General features: G+C 36.1%; 1 protein-coding gene across 1 annotated transcript in view; it reads right to left on the bottom strand.

The window, feature by feature from the left end:
- Positions 1–22,411, bottom strand: part of Shab (Shaker cognate b) — a 145,129-nt gene that overhangs the window by 97,699 nt on the left and 25,019 nt on the right. The window contains exon 3 of the mRNA XM_078184436.1: positions 9,691–10,537. Coding sequence (XP_078040562.1) covers positions 9,691–10,537 — 847 coding nt within the window. The remainder of the gene's footprint in view (positions 1–9,690; positions 10,538–22,411) is intronic.

Here is a 22,411-nt window from a genome sequence, read left to right as displayed (position 1 = left end):
AAATAATACGTCAAAAAAGGTAAAGTCAAATTCGAAAAAGATCAAGAAGAATTGTCTTCCAAAAGAGAACACCAACGATCTCGGTTTTAATATCGCAATCAGTCAAAATGTCAAAATTAAAGGAACACTTGAACAACTTGTTCTATCCCTTTTTTAAACCCCTCGCCTTTTTTATTCACGCCATACATTGGGTAAATATGACTGTTATTATTTTTAATCGCAGTAAAAAATAAATTACCATTAGTTTGATCGACAAATTTCTCTATTTTCAATATTCTCCTGACATAACCAAATTTCAACGTAATATACAATTCAAGTCACAATTGATTGTACTTTAACTATCACATGACGGTGCAACAGTTTCTGTGATATTTAATAAATTTAACTTGTTAATCGGATGATTTTTCATTCCTCCAGTGAATGCATAAATAACTTATTTAACTATAAGAAAACATTCTTTCTCTCTACATTTGTTTAATCATTTCTTTCACAACATGTAATTATGTTAATCTGATTGTTGTTTAAGTCCTCATGTCCATAACATGTTACACCGACCATAATCCTTCAACTGCACAGAGAAAAGAATAAAGCTCCAAACGACTTCGAAAATAATTCGATTAAAATAATTATGAAGAACCTTCGTTTCAAACAATCATTTTCTAGACGCCAATATTTCGATTATGGTTTCCAATGTAGGTTTCGTAATGTTATACTTTAGTTGTTAGATTCGAATTTTGTGTATTTTCTAATTTAAGGTTAACTTTGAACTGTCACTGCTTGTGAACAATATCAGTAAATTGAACGAACGAATAAAATAAGTACAAAAACTACGAAAAAATATTTGATGAATTTGAATGCATATCAATAAATCACTATTTATTTTATATTTATTTATAAATATAAATCATAATGTAATTTTATTGGATTTCATCTTTTCAGTCAAATATGTATAGCGTAAAATGAAACTGAATTTATTACTAGTTGATTTACATGAAATTATTCTTGAAAAAAGTCGGTTGGTCCACTATTAAAAAATTATTCCATTGTTAAGGTATACAGAGACTTTTGTAATTGACAGTAGACGTTTTCTTTACTTCAATGCTTTCTTACAACATCATATGTGAAAATATTTCTCTTTCAATAATAATTTTGTAAAAAGTAGTCACGTACAGGGTGATTCACTTAAATTGAACATCTAAATTATTGTCGTTATTACGAAAGGTAGAAGAAATGAAAATCAGTATTTAAATAGTTGCAAAGCATGCATCTGATGGCAACAAAGAATAGGTCTTACCAAGGTCGGTTTAATAATTTTTTCAAGATAGGTGACATTTTTGCTATATCAAAGTTTACTTTTAAGATCTGATATTACTGCTCGCACCAATACGTATCAATGGCCAATAATACCGTGACTGTGGAACGATCTTGACAATTAAAAAATGAGTTCAAATTTGAAGAGTACAGAAACGCGCTTAACACTCTGAGCATTTGCAATAAAAAAGGTAAAGTACACGGTTCCTGCATTCTTTAGATTCAACTCATTTTTTAACTGTTGAGGTTATGATATGGTCGTGGTATTAGGTCATTGAACTCACCCCGACGCAAGCAACTACACCACAGTGTAAAAAATAAACATTATTATGAAAAAACAAAGTCGTTGACTTTGAAAAAATCATTACGATGACCTTGGTAAATGATTCCTATTTTTCGTGGTAACGGAAATAACTTCGATGTTCAATTTAAGTGAATTACCCAGTATATAGAGAAATCTGCAGCTGCAAAGATATCAGATACGAAAAAAGCGATAGAAAAATAAAACTTCGTACCGTTTCAGAACCGATATAATACTAAAAAAAATAATGGTTATGGAATTGATGTGGAAACCGATAAAAGGATTGTATTTCAAAAAAAAATAACAACCAGAAATTTCAATTCTTCGTAACGTTTGATAAAGTGAATCGTTTTTAGAACCCTTTCAAAAGCTGAAATGGATATCAAATTTATATTGTTAAAAACACTGTTGTAAATATAACATAATATTTTTATAGTGTTGATGTAGTACCTGAAAAAACTAATAATAAGTAATACGAGGTTTTTCTAAACTCGATTTTTGATTAACATTACGCAAATTTGAGTTTCGTAAAAATTATATTTGAACTTAATATTTCAAGCTTCGTCGCATTGCCTCAGATAATATTCAACTTCGTTATTTTTGATAATTTGACATTTTAAATGTCGTACTTTTGATTTATACAAAAATTATAGAATACTTCGAAATGAATTCATTTTCAATAAATAAATATATTATGCAGCTAAATGTTTTTAAATCAAACTGTTTCCACTCGCATAGAAACTCTGGAAAACAACCAAAAATTGTTACATCATTGTTCAAAACAATATTTATAATACCAAATTTGTTACGCTTTAACGAGTTTCTATAAACAATTATTTTTATTTAATACTGAATTTATGTTATCTGGCCATTCGAATTATGCAATCTAGAGGCACCTTAATTAATTAATTCTCTACTAGAGCTAGGTGTCCAACTAACCGTAAACCTGTTAATAATGAAACCTGATATTTATTGTATTAATAATAATTATTTATTGTATTACACTCTTAGACAGATGTGTGAAGGAGAATAATAAAGATTATGATTTTTTTATGTTGCACAACTGTTGCATCACAGCAAAAAACGTTCATTACAAAAATATTAATACAATTATAAAAGTACAGTAAGATGTTAGATAACAAGATTCAACATACTATTAACACAATTTTGGGAAATTTTTCCACGAATTTCATTGCATACTGTAATTATTGTACTTTCTCTTTTTGACACGTCTCTTCTGCATGACCTAACAATAATGTGCTAAGCATGATTGAACATGCTGACCATTTTATAGAAGATGATCTACAATGTGTTAAACTATAAATGGTAATTATGTCGAAATTTATTGTTTATCATACCCTTTCGCCTAATATGAATAATTATTATATATTTTTAGTCATCAAGCCTGAGATATTAAAAGTTGATGTGGTATTAAAATTAAGCATCATGCACTATTCGTATTCATCCATAATGTATTGTATTTGTAGCCCTATACTTGTAAAGTTAAATAAACCTATAAGAGTTTGAGGAATTTAATTCCTTGCCATTCTTTGACAACTCTGACTTGTATTACAGATTTCTAAACAAAACCTTTTAACACGTTAGGCAACGAATATCAACGCCTAAAATTTCCACAAAATTAAATTGATTTATTTAAGGTAAATTAAAAAGTTAGGATTGTTCATAGATTGTTTTCGCTCGTCAATATTTAATTACTAAAATAAAACGCTGTAATCCCAAAAGAAATGGCATGGCAAAAAGATCACACTCAAAGGATCGAAACCACTCCTTTACCGAACAAATATAAAAGTGTAGGGAACTCTTTAACACTGACACCACCAAAATCTAAACGTGTCTAATATACAGGGTGCACCACTAAATATCTTCTTCAATAGTGGTGTTACATAAAATATTTTATATGGAATTGCATTTGTATCAAGAGACAAATACAAAAATATAAATATATACAGGGTGTCCCGGATATCGTAGTATAACCGGGCAGGGGGTGATCCTACATAAAAAAAGATGAAAATATTTTGGTATAACATTTTTTCATCCGGTGCTCCGTTTTCGTGATAATCGAGTTCAAAGTTCGTTCAACTTGTAAATGATTTAATACGATTTGCTCGTCGTGTATTTCTCTCCTTTGCTTGTCTAAGAATAGAATGACATTAAAATCTTTGGAAAAATGGCCGTGAAAAGACACTACTTTTAGCATCGAATTCGTTTTTTTACACTAGTCAAACTCTACGTAAAACATTTTTTGCAACATTATTTCTGGAGCAGATATTTTGGTTAGAACGCTTCGTATGAGCCACTCAGTATATTGTTTTATAACAATGGAAAAGTTTATAACACTGAAATTTACTTAAATTTCACGCGATTTCTGTTATTCTATATTGCTGAATAAAGAACCTAAAAATGTCTTTATAATATCATAAAACGTGAAAAGTAAGTTCAGAAACCAATCGTTTCAATTAGTTCAGTAGTTAAATTGCTCAATCACTCTATAAAATTCATTGTCGAACATAGAGCATAGTTCGCTCGATTAAGTAGCAATGATCATGAAGTATTATTGTAAGGCGAGGGGTCGAACACCCTGCATATCGTGAGCTGAGTCGGCTCTCCGGGGTGGAAATTAGTTTTCTCGGGTGAAACCTTGGCACAGAACGGAATTGTTGTTTAATCTCGGGGTAAGTGTGCCGGTCAGGTTCTACGCATGGAGGCCGTACGGATCCTGCATCGGTTTCCGCGCGGGATACTACAGATCGTTAGTCCTGATAGTTGTTAGAGAGTACTATGTCCGGCGTGGTAGGTCGTTCTATCGTTCTTTCGTTCGGTGGACTGAGGAAGCAGCGGGAGAAACGAGACACCGCAACGACGCCACGAGGGACCGTAATGCTCATAGCTAGGATAACAGCCTGACCTGGTCTGGGCAGGGCTGCGTCCGTACACGGATTCCCCCTCCTTGCTGTTACCATCCACGCCGGACATATCGTGACCTGAAAACAGGCTCGGTATCCATTGTGTTTTTTCGCTTCTTTCTTCATTTTGCTTTCTTTTTCGTTTTCTTTATCCTCGTTTTCGAACATTTTTTTCGTTCTGTTCTGTTTCTTTTTTTTTTATTCTTTCTAGGTTATTATTGTCTTTTCATCTGTTTCGTGTCTTTTGTTTTTTTCTTTTTCGTTCTGTTCGTTCGTTACGCCACCAATTCATCAACCTTGACGCAGGATTCAGCGGGATTACGATTCAGTGAACGAATGGATCCAGATCACACGAACACTGGGCACATACGGATGGTGTAACTGCAGCGATGAGCGTGATCACCGGGATTTTGCGATATGGTGAAAAGCACACAAAGTGTCGGGTCTGTGGGAAAGCCCTGCTTTCGTTTTCGAACGTTGCCGCAGGATCGATATCCTTGCGGATTCACGCGAAACAGACGCGCCTCGACAATTCCGTCCCCGTGATCGCGATTTTACTTTAATACCTTTCGTGAAGCAGCTCGTCGAATCTACAGGTGAGAAACGATTTTTAGAAAGTACGGTGCTTGTCAAGATTTGGCGGTTTATACAAATTATATATGTATTTGCGACTGGTCACGGAATAGTTCCACCTCGAGTTCAGCTAACAACGAGCGGCAAATGTCCATCGAGAGCTTGCAACGGGTACACTGAGAATGAAAATAAGTCGGGACTTGGCTATGCGGTAGCTACATAAAAAATACAATGTTCCTCGCCGTATCAGTTAGATTGCTTGGGAAAACACCGTGGCAAGTTACTCCTAAGTGAAAATTGGGTATGCGGATGTTTCGCAAGTTTTCGCGATACAGTAGTGGAGCCGGTTGCTATAGGGTGACCAATTACTGTACCCTTGGTTTGTTTTCAAGTATAGTGAACTTGATATCAAGAAAGACATATTAAATATTTTATTCTTTTATTATCTTTATTTTCAAATAAAGAAATTTAATATATCTTATTCGAGAAATATAAAGTTAATTATGCTCCAAAGCAAACTAAAAGTGCAGCAATTGATCACCCCACAGTTACCAGCTTCACTGTTCCATATTGTGCCTACGCGTGGCGTTTAAGGGGCTTCTCTATCGTGAATTATTGCAAAAACTTACTCTTTTCTTAAATTGACCCGTGTCTTTAGATAATTTCAGGTATAATTAACTTTATGCTTATCGAATAAGACGTATTAAATTTTTTCATGGAAAGAAACCAAAATGAAACAATAACAAAATTCAATATGTCTTATTCGATAAATATAATGTAAATTATGGCCGAAAACAACCCAGAGGCATAGGTAATTGATGGACACCTCACAGTAACTGATTTCACTACCTTATAGGTACAAAAATATGTCTACAAAACCTTATGTCTGAATCCTCAGAATACAAAAAATTACAGCTGGTTGAAGGACCCAACGAAAAACCGGCTAATTATTTGTTAACTGTAAATATAATATTTAACAATGTGATCATTGGCACATCAAATTTTAAATTCGTTTTTCTCATTACTAGGTTTTCCAAAACCGTGCCCATGATATTTCAATAACTACCTAACCGATTGCCGTTAAAATTTAGGTGTACTTATACTTATAACCCGTACTAGAAACAAAACCAAGTTTTTAAACCTCCAATATTGAAAAATCAATAGGAAAAATCGATAATCAAATTACAAAGTGCAACCTTTTTTTCCAATTATCTATTTTCTTTCGTTCCAGTACAAGCTACAGCTAAGCACATACAATTAAGAATCTTGTATATTTCTTTCACTTCAAATAAGCAAAATGGCCGCAATTGTGGGTATCAAGGGCGGACCTATTTCAAATTTAACTGTGTTTGATAGTACATCCACTGATTTTAACATTCTGGAGTCTAAAAATTGTTAAATGTTATAGAAATAGGTGTAAATAAACATTATAATTTGAATGTAAGAGGTGTTGTAGTTTCTTCATAAAACGTTACAAAAAAAATCTGAACGAAAACGCAATTTACATTAGAATACTCCTTAAATAGTGACTGTTGTAGTGAATAATTTTGGAGATAGAGATATCGATTTCTAAAAGATGTTTCTTTGTCAGCAAGATTCGAAACGATTTGTGGTAACTGTCGGTTTTAGTTCTTATTCGATTACTTAGCCGCTATTCGACAATTAATTCCCGTTCATTGACAGAGTACACTTGCAATACTGTATACTTCGCGAGTAACCAGTTGGCTGGCTCCCAAAAGTTTGTGTAACACATTCGAAAGGAATACGGTAACCGCTCGTGAATGTCAAAGATCGTTCATGAAATTTCGATCGAACCAATCGAGTCTTGAAAATATACATCCGCACCATATAAGCTTCCAATAATAACTAGAATTATGAAATGACCGTACATCATGCGGTCTTAATACGGGGCTCCTAAACTATCGACACTCCAATTTCTGCAGGATATTCAAATAACAAAAATATAACTCCTAAAACTGTGTAGTCAGTCATTTTTAAAATACAGAAAGGTGACAAACTTTAATTTATTTATATCAGAAATATTGGTTCACATTTGTCAATATTCTCAGAGAGGAAGAAGTGATCGATTGAACCGGAAGAAAAAAAATGCGTCGCGTCGATGAAAAACGAATAGCAAAAATTGCAGAACTTTCCCACATACCCGGTGAAACGACAAGTTAAGGTGATGCTAACGACTCAGTTGCGCACCGATCGTTTCAATGCTGTTTTTCACTGGGACTCGTGTATGTACTCATGAATATGTGCAGTTGCGGTTGCATTAATGAGAAAGTCGATTAGAGAGAGTGAGACTGTGTTTGTGTGCGCGGCCCCACGTACTACCTTGCCCCTGCGCCAGAACTGATAAATTTATCACTCTTGCGTCAGGGTTGATAAATTGTTAACCTTCATCACGATGAAAATTATAAGATTTCTTTTCCTTTCCCTTCCAGAAATTGCTCAGACACAGGTGTTAGTCAATTTATGAATGGAAATACATGATTAGAAAATGTCGGTGAACGATTCACGGATACTTCGTTCGTCAATGGAATTCTAATTATCATAAATTTCGAGTTTCCATCTGATATTATACGGATTCAGTTTACATTAAGATTCCATATTATCAATATTATACACGATATAAAGTTTTGAATATTTCATTGAAATCAGCCAAAGAAAAACCGGAACGACTCTCCTTATTTTTATTAGGTATTTCCTTGTTATTCGTTCAGGTGTCTCAATTTTTATATTTTCAGTGGTATCACGCATGCACCTTTTCTTTACTAGAGAAATGACTCATATCAGTTTATGCGAACCACCCGGTATAGAGACAGAATTCCAGTTGAAGAAGGAAATTCCCGTATAATGAAAACCGTAAGGTACAGTATGTGACACAGAATCTGACTCATTGGGCTCTCTTCCATTCAGCACGTTTATACCAAATAACGAAACTATCAAAGTACCAAAGAAAAACATACTTTGAAAACGCTTCAGTTATTCGGCTAGAAGCCTGTGCTGAGAAAGAGAGAAGAAAGGAGTCACTGGAACCAAACCCGTGTCACGTACTGCGCGTACAGTGTGTCCCAAATCGCGCAGCCATTCGAAACATTTTTAATAACCGAGGAAAACGAATAACGAGCAATGTTGTACACTTTGGTAATACAATTATCTTGAGCGATAAAATATTATGTCGGTAACCTATTTTCTGAAATTTCTAAATTTCTGTTACTGACGCATGCATTTCATAACTTCAATTTCATTCTCGATCGTACCAATTGATTGAATATTTGCCCAGGGTATGTTTCAATGGTCGTTAGCAATTGTTTCACACTGCATAGCACGAAGAAGAAACGTTAAACTTAAAAATCTTAAAGAAGTTCAAGGTATACACGATGCTCACGTAATTGTTAGCCGACTTTCTTTTCGTGAATGGTGAAACGCGTGGAAGAAATGCAAAAGTAACCCGAACCAGTTTATCGTACCAATTACCGCATACAATTAACTATCGATCTTTAAAAGACGTCAAACCATGATTATTTACAAATCTGACCAACTTGTAGCGTTAAAAAAAAAACATATTCGCTTACTTTGTATAAGCAAAGTAATCATACTATAAAAATAATAAATTCTAAGACATTTGGAAGGCATAATTTGCAACTGGACTCGGAACATTTACAATATCTTACACGTTTGTAGACAAAATTAGAGAAACAAAGTCTGGAAACGTTATAATGTTGTTTAACGGTGGTTAGCGATTAACCTTTTGGATTGCTGGCATACGCCATATGAAGTCAATAGTATTGTACCGTATTTTCGAGAACAGATAATTCTTTTTTGTCTGCCTCGATTTGTAAAAAAAAATATTTAGTGAGAAAATTCTACAGCAAGAGTCTACATCATCTAACAACCTATTAGATTTCCTAAACAATTTGTCTTACAAGTCGAATCAAATGACAAATAACTACCTATTCTCCAGTACTACGGTACAAATTAGTGACTCCATGTGACGTCATGCCGGAAGAAAGGAAGAAGAAAAAAAGTATTTCAGATAAACAAAACAAGCCATACAGTATACAGTTTTCCCGCCGTAACTTTATGTTTCGACGATGCAGTCTCCCCTCATGGCACACCAACCATGAGGCAGCGACAAGCTAGCAGCAAGTCACCGACCTAGGAGGCCGGAGTCCAAACGCGTCCCCACTACCGATGGGCGTGTCACCATGTTCTTAGCGGCGCGACGCTACGGAGAGAAAATTGTACAAACCGTTTACGAGAAGAACGTCGAGCCGATAAATTACGCGAACATTCTGTATATCAGGGCTGGGCAACTGGCTTGCGAGCCGCGTAAGACTTTTTCTGCCACTACTCCGCAATTCCCGCCATGCCGGTGTTACCCAGACCTGCTGTATACGACAGATGGATACGTAAAAGACAGACCCGATCGATTCGCAAAGTGTAAGTTTGAGTCGCAGCCGTGTATTCCCGAATGACAACGCGTTAGTCGTCTAAGGTGGCACGCGAGTGTTCGGGAATCGAAACGACTGTTATGGTTGTTATCGTCCTGCCTTGTGGTCCGTCGCTTACCAGTGTCGACGATGACGTCAATCAGGTCCATGCTCTTCGCGAAGGCGTCCCTCAGATTGATGTGATGAAAGGACACGATGCTGCCCTCCCGTTTGGCCCTCTCGAGCGCCTCCCGCCTTTTGAGGGCCTTCTCGCGTCTCATCTGATTCTTGTAGAACTCAGCGAAGTTGTTTACGATAATGGGAATGGGCAACGCGATTACCAGGACACCACATATACAACACACACTGCCGATCACCTTGCCGAGCGGGGTCGTGGGGTAGATGTCGCCGTATCCGACGGTAGTCATCGTGATGCCCGCCCACCAGAACGTCTCTGGAATGCTTACGAATTTGGTCCCGGGCTCCTCCTTCTCGGCGAAGTAGGCGAGGCTCGAGAATATGAGGACGCCCATCGCCAGGAAGAGCATCAGCAGGCCCAGCTCCTTGTACGAGTTACGTAGCGTGAAGCCGAGGCTCTGCAGCCCGGTCGAGTGGCGGGCCAGTTTCAGAATCCTCAGGATCCGCATTATACGAAAGATTTGCACTACCCTGCGCACGTCCTGGAACTGGTCGGTCGCGTTCTTGTTCGTCTCGACCAGGCATAGGGATACATAATACGGCAGTATCGCCAGCAGATCGATCACGTTTAGACCGCCTTTGAAGAATTTCCACTTGTCCGGCGAGGCACTAAACCTAAGCACGTATTCGAGGGTGAACCATGTGATGCACACGGCCTCCACGATGGCGAAATGCGGATTGTCTTGAATGTTCCCCTTCTCATCATTCACTTGCATACTAGGAATGGTGTTGAGAGTTAGTGCGATCGTCGAAAGCACAATAAAGAGTATTGATATCACTGCTATCACCTGGAAAAGCGACGGGTCAACCGGTCAAAGTCGGAGTCATCGCTCGTGGTGGAACCGCCGTCACCGGCGATTCTCGTCTAACATTATATCAACGACATCAACTCACTCTTTCTATCTATCTAACTATCTATCAATCAGTCTCTCTCTCTCTCTCTCTCTCTCTCTCTCTCTCTCTCTCTCTCTCCCCCTCTAACGACCTGTCGGAAAGACGGGCGAGACATCGCCCTAGTCCTCGTGCTATTACACTATCTCATGTGGCAATCAATCAAGACCATGGACTGAAACTGGCGTGTGGGTGGAAAGCGATTTGCTTCCGTCAAGAATACAGAGTAATGATCGATACGGAATTCCGAGATCGAAACGAAGAACTTGTCTCAGCGAAGAATGCTGGTTTTCATGGACGATGTGGTCACTGTTTGAATTCCAAAGAAAACGGATCCTGTGGGAACGAGCACTGGCTTCTGACGATAAATCTGGACGATACTCACTCCATACGAGCCTTGAGTTGTTCGATCGTTCGAACGGGAACGACTATCGTTCGGCTGATGCTGGCCTAAGCAACAACGGCTACCACAACAGAGTAAATACCAGAAGCTCTCATTGCACGGAAGCTTTCAACAACTATAATACCAAGAAACAAAAACGTTATACACCAAAATACACAAATACTTCACCGTCAAAACAGGAACAGAAGCGTACGAAAGACATCTTTTCGTTTTATATTTTTCTTTTTTTTTATCTTTGTTCCGATTTTACAAAGTACGAAACAATGTAAAAATATACAGGAAGCAAGCAACAACTCTGCGTACGTAAAGAAGCTTGTGACAGCTCGAACGGCGAGGTACGATAGAGAACGCAGGATTATTGCGATCAAAGAATTCAGCGGAGAAACTCGATGGTGTCCAACGATGGAGCTTGGCCTCGGGTCGACGACAAAACGCGACCGTGCTTGAAAACCAACGGAAACCTTCGATATGGACCACCAGACGCCACCTTTTAACGACGTCGAAAAAGAAAAAAGAAAACTAAGGAAAGCAGGGAGCACAATGCGGACTACTATAACATTCTAGAGCATTTTTCGCGAGACTGTAGGCCTTCGATGATCTCAGAGTCGCTGAAAACTGCCATAGAATCGTATAGGACGCACAGAGATTCGCACCAAGGGGTATCTCGTCGTTTAATGGCTGTCTGCCCGACGTCGCTCGACTCATTTACAAGTTTGTATACCTGGCGGAAGATACGTGTACAGCGACCCGGCTCGGGATGTGATTTAGGAATAGTGTTGTTCGTTAAGCGCGATTTCGGTTACCGTCTCTCCAAATGTTATTAAAGTGCTTAAGGCAGTCCATACGTTTGCTAATGATAGCCTGAAAATTATCTGTTCATTCTGTCTTTGGCCGAAATTTTATCATTCTTTACATTTAGATCTCTGTTCAGTAGGCAAGTTGGGATACGAAATTAGCTTGTTAAAATTGGGAGATCGAACGAAAGTGTAGTTGTACGAATTGTTTGTGCTTATACGAGTCACTTTTTTCTGTTGTATACAATAGCGTTGTTGTTATTTAGATGTTGGGTGGCATCTATAAGAAAATAGAACTGTTACTTATGTTACTTCTCGTAAGCACGCATGATTTTCTTAAATGTATCAAACATTCGACGATCAACTGAATTTATGAGAGAAATTATGACGAAAGTATCGAAACGGTAGAACCATTGAAACAAGACAAGGTCGTGATTCTTATTGTGTCCATTTATTTTATATTTAACCATGCCCTTAAACGTTTAATTTAAAGCCACGATTTTAGGTGCTCGCGAAAAATTGTTGTTGCAGAGAACACGTGTCCAAGGCTAAAAGCGTTTTCGATTGAAACAAGGAAGAAAGTGTGATTAGGTCGGTATATGGGATTTTACAAAGTCGCCGTGTTTCGTCCGCCAAGTACACATTGTTCGGCATGCGTATTAACACATTCTGTTTCGTTCCTTCAAAACCCCGCTCCCTTTTTTATCCACCCTCGAGCAAACCTACGACGCCCAACAGCTCGTAGACCCTGTACCCTGGCAGGCTGGTTGCAATCGCTACAAAGCGAAATCAATTCGTCGCTTTCGAGATAGATAGCAAAAAACCTTTCTTCAAACAGAAAGAAACAGGCGCTCGCATCGCGTGATTGGAGTGCGCCCGGAAGTAGAGCGACAGCCATCTTGGGGACCGATTTGACGAGCGTTCAATTAACTCCGTTTCCTTTCGTTCAATTTCCATCGCCGGGGGCAACGAAATTGGGATACGAGGCTTCATGTTGCTCGACTTCCGAGCGCATTGCGTCTCGATTGCAATTTTACAAGCGGAAACGTGGACGAGGTAACTGGTAGACAAAATGGCGGTCAACGCGCACGCAGTCTCTCATGCAATAAACTGCCGATGCGTTCTGCCGCGAATACAATGACGGCGGTGTCTTTGTCAGTGGAGCACGTGGATGAGAGTATATAGAATGTGTCCCACTAATCTCGTCTGTACATAGAACGTGTCTCACCAATCTCATCTCCGTCTCTACATTGCAGTAAGTGAATATTAACCACAAGAAACGTTTCATCGAAAATTTTGATTTCTTCTTAACATTTAGCCCTTAACTCGTAAAGAGAATTAGGAGTGATCCCAACCTTGTATTTTTATTTCACTTTGAGAAATAAAATACATTATAATACATACCTAAATATTATGCATATTATTTTTATATTAATCTATTATAGGAACGTAATAGATTATAGGTGATAGTACATAGTTATATAATATGCAGCTACGTATATAACTATGTATATACATATACATGTAATAGATTAATAAAAATCTAATTTTCCACGTCTTTAGCATTGCACGCATTAACTAAGAATCAAATATTCAAATAACAAATCTTTTCTTCACCATTTGTTTTTGATCTATCCATGATCTCAATATACGATTTAGTTATGCAAAAATCTATCAGTTAAGGGTTAAGTTCCATTTAAAAACAACAGTTTAGATCTCGTTTAGGCTTTCACCTACGAAAATTGTCACTACGTATTTTTCTATAACCAAACAGATTTCAATTTAATTTGTTACTAAAAATGAAATAGATATTACATTTAGAATTACGGAAGTTGATGAGACACTCTATATCTGAACAGGTAAAATTGTAAATTAGTATCTTGGTTACTTGCGTCGGCGCAAGCGTGTGTAGGATAAAGGTTTTTGTTGCAGAAAGCTGTGTGATGCAACATCTTGTTCGGTACAATTAACTGTGTTAAGTGGTGAAAAGGAAAGTCGTTCTGTGGTATCGGCAGGCTAGTGATTGTCGGGAGTTACAGAAACTTTAGGAGATCAGGAATTAGCGGGTTAAGCTATCTTTATGCACTTTCATGGTCGGATAGGGGTTGCACCATACAAAATTCTTCACACGACCTACTTATTCTCAAAATACTGGCACTGAAATGATTAAACAATGGAATTAATTGGCAGTAGAACAGAGTTGGCCAAAAAAGTAATTCGATTAATGATCAAATGATTATACCTAACGTAGTGGTCAATAATAATTCTGAATAAATTTTAGAAAATTTGCAAGTATTTCATGATTCAACGGAAGACTTTTTATTACTAATTTATTCTAGAAACGATTAGTTGATTACTAACTATGATTACCATGATTATTAATTGTGAAAATAATCGATTATTGCCCAATTCTACAGTACAGGTGATATAAATAAGTAACAGAATTGTTTAATGTTTATAGAATAAAAAATTATTGGTTTGATGCGTGTTTTTTTTATGATTGATACTCGTAACATTTGAATTTTATTTAATGTATTACAAACAGTATATATAAAATATAATATAACATAGCAATGTATAAGTAAAGTTTAATAAAATTAGTTGATATTCGCAACTTAATCTGGCTCGAATGAAATTTTGACACTGTCATCATTTACTTTTCACTTCCCACTTACGGTTTCCTGTTTCCTAAACACGCTCCGTAGAAAATAGTGGGCAAGAAATAGATGACAGGATTATTAATAGAACTGAGTCACTCGACAGACATTTGAGTAATGATTAGATACTACCTCAACTAAATGGTCTTCGTTGATTTTGATAATGTGATACTTTGCTTTACAAATTGGTAATGAACATTCTACATAATATTTTTCAATCGATTCACTGGCAAACTAAACGTTTCTAATATTTTTTATTCAATTATCGTAAATAGACTACGGATTTTATGCAATTACGATAAAAAATGTAATTACGATAAAAGTGTAATATAAACCATAGAAAATACTAAAAGAATTTAAGAGTATCGATGTGCTCCATTTATCTAATCGGACTCTTGAAAGGAAGAACAAAATTTTGATATGACTTCTGATTCTTTAAATCAATGAAGACAATTCTTAGTTTGCATAAAGATCTGCAATTTAAACATCAGTTCTGAATATCTAAAAAGTTTCATTTATTTATAGTTGTTCGTTTCATATTTCCATATCGCCTAGCATTGTTTCAGGGGATATTCTAACGTGAATTTTTGATAAAAAAACAATTTTTTATATTTTCTCAGAATCTAGAGTTAAAAATACTAGAAAAAGTATATTAAATACTTAAATTTGTTTTTATTTCTTACATTCTTTAATTCTCCCAATATTAAAAAGTCAATAGAATATATCGATAAACAGATTTCAAATTGTTGCCATTTTTTTAATTATCGACATTTTTCTTTTGTTCTAGTTCACAAATTGTGAGAAAAATCTGACATGACTTGTCATCTCAAGAAAACGAAATGATCAGAATAATGAATACCAAGCAACAGTTTTTTTTTATTAATTTAACTGTTTGAGAACATTTATCGGTTTTCATTTTCTTGGGACAGGCAAATTTTCAAACGTAAACACTTACAAATGAACATTACAGAATTTCACTGCAGAAAATGTTATAATTTCTCGGCCAAAAATATAACGAAGGAAGTTAAAGAAAAATGTGATTTACAACAGAACAGTCCCTTAACTTGTTCAATGCACTATACAGTTTTAGAATTTTCGAAATTCTCCGAATGCACGTATTACGTGAATAAGTATATTGTTCGTTGAATCAACTAGAACCATGAAACGTGGGAATTTTTGTTTTTAGAAGCGAAGCTCGTATCGAAAGTGTTCAATAATACAGATTCCTTTGTTAAAGTAGTACGACAAATCCTCTGAATATTTCTTTTCCTTAAAATTTTAGTCTGTCGTGTTACTTGGTATGAAATAGGACACGATGATGCGATTTACAGAGGACATCGCGTTCCGTTCGAATGATAGAGCTTTCGTAGGGTCTTAGACAAACCTCAACCAATTACAAACTCGAGGAAACTCATGAGACGTGGCAAAATATTGCGCGGCATAGATTAGTGCATCGAATTGCAATCGACTGGATAACGGCAAGTAAATGCGATTGTAAATAAATTAATTGTAAGAGCCATGAAATAAAAGACATATAACATTCCGAGTGAATTATACGAAAATGGTCTTTTATAGATAAAATGAAATACACTAAAAATTTCGCTGGTCCACGAAATTTCTTCTCGTTTTTACGTATAATTAATAATCTTTAAATCATGAAATAAAACGATAAATATAAAGAAATTATAAAATTTTAACTAATCCGGGGAATACAGCGCCATTTTGAATCTTACTGAATTTCTTAATAATCGAAAGGTTACGAATGTGCGTGTACGATCAATTTAGAAACACTTCCAATTAAATGAATTAATGCAAATTGCTATAAACGACTTTATGCAATTTTGTAAGGTGCATTAAATGACATTAAACAATTATGTTAATGTGATCTCTACTGCCGTCGAAGATGCATGACACTAGAAATTCCCATGAGAAATCGTCGCACGTGCATGACGCACCTATTATGCAAATTATGCAATTTAGGTTAACAATTCAGAAAATCTTGTGTATATACATTATTAGTTAAAAGTAAACTTCATATTACAATATTCGTCCATATTTTTACTGTAATTAATATTAACTGTATTCACACTAATTAAATGTATTAACACGTTGACGACGGCTTGACCCACCGGTGGGTCATGCGTGTTTGTTAGACCCGTGGGCTGCGTACATTTGTTTATTTTCAGAACATTATAAACAGATATTCAATAGTAAAAACATAGAAATTCAATATTATAAACTTAACATAATTATTTAATTTTTATAAATTTCGAGCGCCGACTCACAGAGAAGATCGTGAATATCGGCGCCGGCGTCAACGTGTTAATATCCTATTTCTTTTCATTCCTTATTAACTGTGTTAGAGTTTCAAATAAACATACAATCTTGAACCGAGTGAAAATCTTTCAAGAAACCTCTACCAAAAATTAATTGTAAATATAAATAAAATACTAATTTCATGAAAAAAAGTAATGTATTTATTTGACATTCTCATATTACTTTTTGAAAACATTGTAGCACCTGATCAAGAAGATTATATATTGGATGTTACGAATCTGTTGATGACAAACGATTTCTTTACAAAATGATAAACATGTCGAAGTAATTTAAGAGAATTGCATGGACGGAAAAATTGGTACGGAAACAATACTTATGCGACATTCAACGGAACGTCGATAAATGTTTCATGAACGTGGTAACAACAAACAGTATATAGGATCAGATTTGATTTCTGTCTAGCCGGAAAACGTGAGCCTAATAAAATAATTAGCTGGCAATTAAACTGGAGCGTGACGCGATAGTATCGCCGTTGCATGCGGAAAACGACCTTCGAGTTTACGCGTTAACTATTACGTGCCCTTTTAATGTCGTGACAGGAAATCCTTATGAATCTCGAAAAATTAGCCAACAGAATAACGTGAAACGCAAACACCGTAGTGAATCGAAATAGGCGGCGCTAATCAAAAGCAAGGTCTATATCCCAAAAACAAGTTGAAATAAGGAAACAATATTGAATTCTGAGATGCTGTATTTCGTATAAAAATAATAATTGCAGAACTTTTTAATACTGCGTGCATTGAAAAAATGTATTACTTAATTTTACATTGGTCGAGTCAGTTTTGCGATGGATCCTATAAAGAATTAATTAACACTGACCCGGTGTTACAATTTATATTGAGTTCAGACGTTATTTATCATTAATAAATGTATAAAAAATAGTAATAGGTTAATTAGTTATATAGTAAATCGACGACTCAATATTTCCAAAGAATATGGATCATTTAATTTTGCAAAATTTACAAAGGCTCTCAGAAAGCGTGTTTCTGTAAATAATATTGCTATAGGGGATAAACGGTAACACGTAATAAGTGACCAAACAGTGACGTTTCAATATTTCAACTTATTTAAAGGCGTAACATCGAACGTTCGGTGTTTGCAACATTGTTTTCACTCTTCGAGTTATTTACAAGTTTCTCGAAAAAGCTACATCGAAATCGCCCGTTTTGCTCGTAATCGCATTCTTCGTTTATAATTAATAAAAACTGAGTTCTCACTTCTCAAATTATTACAAGTTTCTTGGAGTAGCTACATCAAAATCGCCCACCATGTTCGTTATCGCATTTTTCATTTATAATGAATAAAAAGCGAGTTTTCGCAAGTGATAAATATGTCGGTATAATTTATCACGGTATCACTCGAACTTTGTTTTAAATATAATCCAATGAATCGAAACTTTTATCGTTTTTATTTCCGAGGAACATCTCACGCGAGGAGTTTCAATGGAATTTAGACGAACGTGTCTATTCGATTTAATCACTTTTCAATGTCATCGTCCTCCGTGTTCCCGAATTTCTAGAACACCAAGCACTATGAATGGCTGACAGTTATAGTTTCTTTGTCCGCGTTTCCTGTCTCTCTATCGTAGTTCGTTTACTCCTATCGTTTAATTGAGTTACGAGTCGCTACCGCGTACTATGCAGTCAGTCGCGAAAAGCTATACACACCCGACACGAGGTGATTCACCTAAAACAACAAGCACATAATCGTACTTTGGCAACTTCCTGCAGTGAAAGTTTTAACAGCATAACTCGTCGGGTATTCACCTTACAGTGCATCTATCTTACTTCTTTCTCTAGTCAATTTTTCATATGTCTCGGTATCGATTCGCACTTACGTCGGACACAAAAATAAGAACAACAACGTCTGTACTACAGTTCTTTAGTTTGTCCGATAAAACCGGCGAATGAGAGATCCACTTTATTCGGATAAAAAATAAAGATCAGAGAATAAAATTTGATTCAACACTACCGAATAAATAGTATAAGATTTTATTCAAATAAGAATACATTTGAATAAAAATTTATACATACAAGAATTCATTCATAACGGGTCTTTTTCATGGTTCATTGATTCATTTTGTCCATGTTTATTTTTATAATTATCTTTTCTTCATTCCTATCAATATATTCTTATAAAATTACATAGAAACAAATACAATCATCGATTAATCTCATTATAAATAATTGTTCGAATAAATAAATAAAATAATTTATGTATATTAATCAATAATTCTTGTCCGAATAAAATATTGGATTAAAATAATTTATGCGGATGATTATTGTACATAAATATTAATTCGATTAATGCTAAACTCTGGTTCAAAGAGTATGTTGAACAATGTAATGCATTTGAAGAAGAAGAATATACGAACAATAATGGTTGACGATTATCAACGCTAGCACGTTGTTATAGATTATTAAATTAATTTTACGGTTATTTTCTTCGATCCTTCAGCATCGCGCGCGATGCTTGACACTATGTCAGTGTAAGTCAGTTAATACATTTCGACGAAAACCAATCAATTCGATCGAATATGATACAATCATCTGTAACAAGACGATTTTGTACAGTAGAACCCATTCATTCGCGTTCCTAATGTTCTCTCTTTCTGCCATTCCACCAGCACATGTGAACACTTGTTCCCGTTAAAACACCGAAATTTAGTTATCCTTCTGACTCTGTTAACAAAAACTTCAACATTAAATATCTCAAGAACTATAAACCGTCTGCATCCAACACTAGGTATCATTAGATTCAGTTTTACGAGCCCTACCGCTGTGCAAAATCTTATCACAAAGTGAGTGTCACGTTTGGGAACCTCTCCTTTTAAGTTCCGACGCGACTCAATTATTATGATATACAGAATAACTTCAAGTATTATGAAATTTATGCTCGTATTCAAGATCGATAAAGGTTTTTACGAGCGCTCACTACCGGTAACCATAATCTCTTTTCCAATTTAATTCGTTAAATACATTTCGCACCTTCAAAATTCATGTTCGCAGCTACTTTGATATCACTTCGAAGTCACCCTGTACAGATTGAACTATATTCGAGAAACTGGAAACGCTTAAATATTCGTGAATACCAAAGTGTGGCGAAATCATATTTACACGCGATTATTCCGTACACTTTTACTATTAAAACGCGAATGTTTGTACATTTTCGAAAATCGGCTCGAACGACTAAGCCAATTTTAGTCCAACTTCCATCGACTCTGGTAAGTATCCTTTTCGAAATGAACAATCGATTTGGTAAGCAATCTTGACGAACGACCAATTAAGAAACCGCTTTCCGCTTCCATCGTCGGTTACTATACCCATCCGCTCTCTGAAGTAGCCGCAGTTATTGACCGACTAAGCTTACGCGGTTTAAATATAGTGGAAAATCAATAGTTTCTGTAATATTGACGCATTAAGGAGAAACCCTTGCACATATACTTGGAGGTAATGATCCGCCGAGGTAGTGAACCCAACGAGGCCATGAACAAAAGTACAGACAGTCGACGAAACCTATAAATACCTGGCCCAGCTCGTAACAATGCATTTCTCGAAATTAGTTTGCTTAGACTAAATTCAAATAGTTTTCAAACGAATAAAAAATCGTTAGCCATCCTGGTATTTCATTACTTTTTATATACTTGATACAAAGATATTTAAGAATCAAACAATTAACCCTCTGCAGCTCGTGTTTTTAATAACGGTATAGAAAAATTTACACAAAGTAACGAAGATAGTTATTGTGATGTTGTCATCAATAATTTCGATTTGATTGTATTAAAAAATAAATAATGTAAAAGAGGAAGACAAAATTAATATGTCTTATTCGATAAATATAATTTATTAATTTAGGTACGACAATTAATCAAAACACAGTAACCGTCTCCACTATCTTAACTCGAAAACAGCATATAACAACGTCTAGATATAAATTAAGAACGGATTCACAGTTCCAAAAAAAAAATTGTGTGAAAGTGACAATTAAAAATCGTGATTACGAAGGAGATATTGCGGAACTAGACACTTTCACCCTATTATCAAGTGACAACAAAGTTACACAGAGTTACAAAGAGTCAAGACAAAATATACTCTCAAATATATATTAATGTCTGTTTCATGATCACCAGGCTGCATATTTCATGCATTTATAGTCGAAATTATTAGAACAAATGCAAAACAATAGCAATCTTCAAAGAATTAAAAATTAGTGGAGATAAATGTTATTTTCCATAAAAATCCGTAATATATCAACCAACACGTAAGTAACGCAAGTTTCCTTCGTGAAATACGAAAACATAGTCACAACCTTGAGTCATCCATTTAGTTGTGACGGTGCTTCTGTATTTCAAAACTGTGAGAGGAAATTCACATTATTTATCGGGTAAGCTGATCTAACGATTTATCGAGCTTTTACATTTCATAATTGTCACAAATAATGCCTGTAATAAATCATGACTGTTACAGCCTAATAAATTCATAATTTTGGACCCAGAATGGACATCTCTGAATGCTACAAGCGCACTCCAAAGTAAGAACAAACGTTTCAACAATGTTTCCAAGATTAGTGCAGCGTTCGAATCGATATTCCAAGTTAAGTCGTTATGGAGACTTCAAAAGTGTCCGGGCAAACTCGACCTTTTAAAACAGACAATGCGAAGAGGAATGGTTGGAAGAGCGAAGGAGAATTAGAATAGGAAAAACGTCGGTGGTCTCGAGGATGCTAGCTGGGTCAGGCCCTGTAGTAGAACTTTGGTTCGCGGGTCCGGCGCGTTCGCCACCTCGTTAGGTCGTTAGCGACAAGTAGACGCCCGAAGGAGGTCTTCAGGGGACACTTCTACGGAACTATGGAAGTTTGCGGCGTCCGTTGAAGCGTTCAGCATGCTGCGGTCGAGACCGATCGCGCGAAAAAGCGATAGCTACGTTTTAAAGAGGCCGATCCGGAATCGCGATCTTCGGGATCTTCGCGAACTCGTAAAGATACGAAGATTGTGAACAAGGAAATAGACAAATGGGGGTTCAAAGAGATCTGACTGGTTCGGTGTGAGAGAGATTTGGTGAACGTGGCGCAGAGATACATTTCTGTCTTTTTCTTTCATTTTTTTTTCTTATTTTTTTTTCTTTTTTGATGTTGTCATTGAGAAAGGGTGAGGGGTTCGGTGGGGACACAGGTGCTGCTTTCTTTACCCCGCATCATGTTTCATTCACAGAGCAACAGTGTGTGCAATGTGTATTGTCTGTGGTGTGTAAGTATACTGTTTATGAAACTGCGCCGCCTGAGTGCCTTATTTACTGTAATCGAACAAAAGTAATCGATGATCAGCCGGTTATTCGCCCACGAATTCGACGTGTCCGGCCGAAAAGAAACATCGTTCTCTAAGAGAGCTCGCTAAGATCTAAGAGCGCACGCGCTATTTAGTGTCAGGCTAGGCTAGTGTCACGTGCATAATTAGACTACGAAGGGACGTTCTATTGTATGCATCGGCACTACATTTCTTTTCGAACAAACGTCGGATTCGTCTGCTCCACGGAATGTCATCCGTTGCTGATTGTTCGTACGGTTGATAGAGAAATTAGTTCG

The sequence above is a fragment of the Augochlora pura genome, chromosome 6 (assembly GCF_028453695.1).
Source record: "Augochlora pura isolate Apur16 chromosome 6, APUR_v2.2.1, whole genome shotgun sequence".
NCBI classification, from domain to species: Eukaryota; Metazoa; Arthropoda; class Insecta; order Hymenoptera; family Halictidae; genus Augochlora; species Augochlora pura.
Note: the sequence above shows the minus strand (reverse complement) of the source record. Positions and strands in the feature narration are given on the sequence as shown.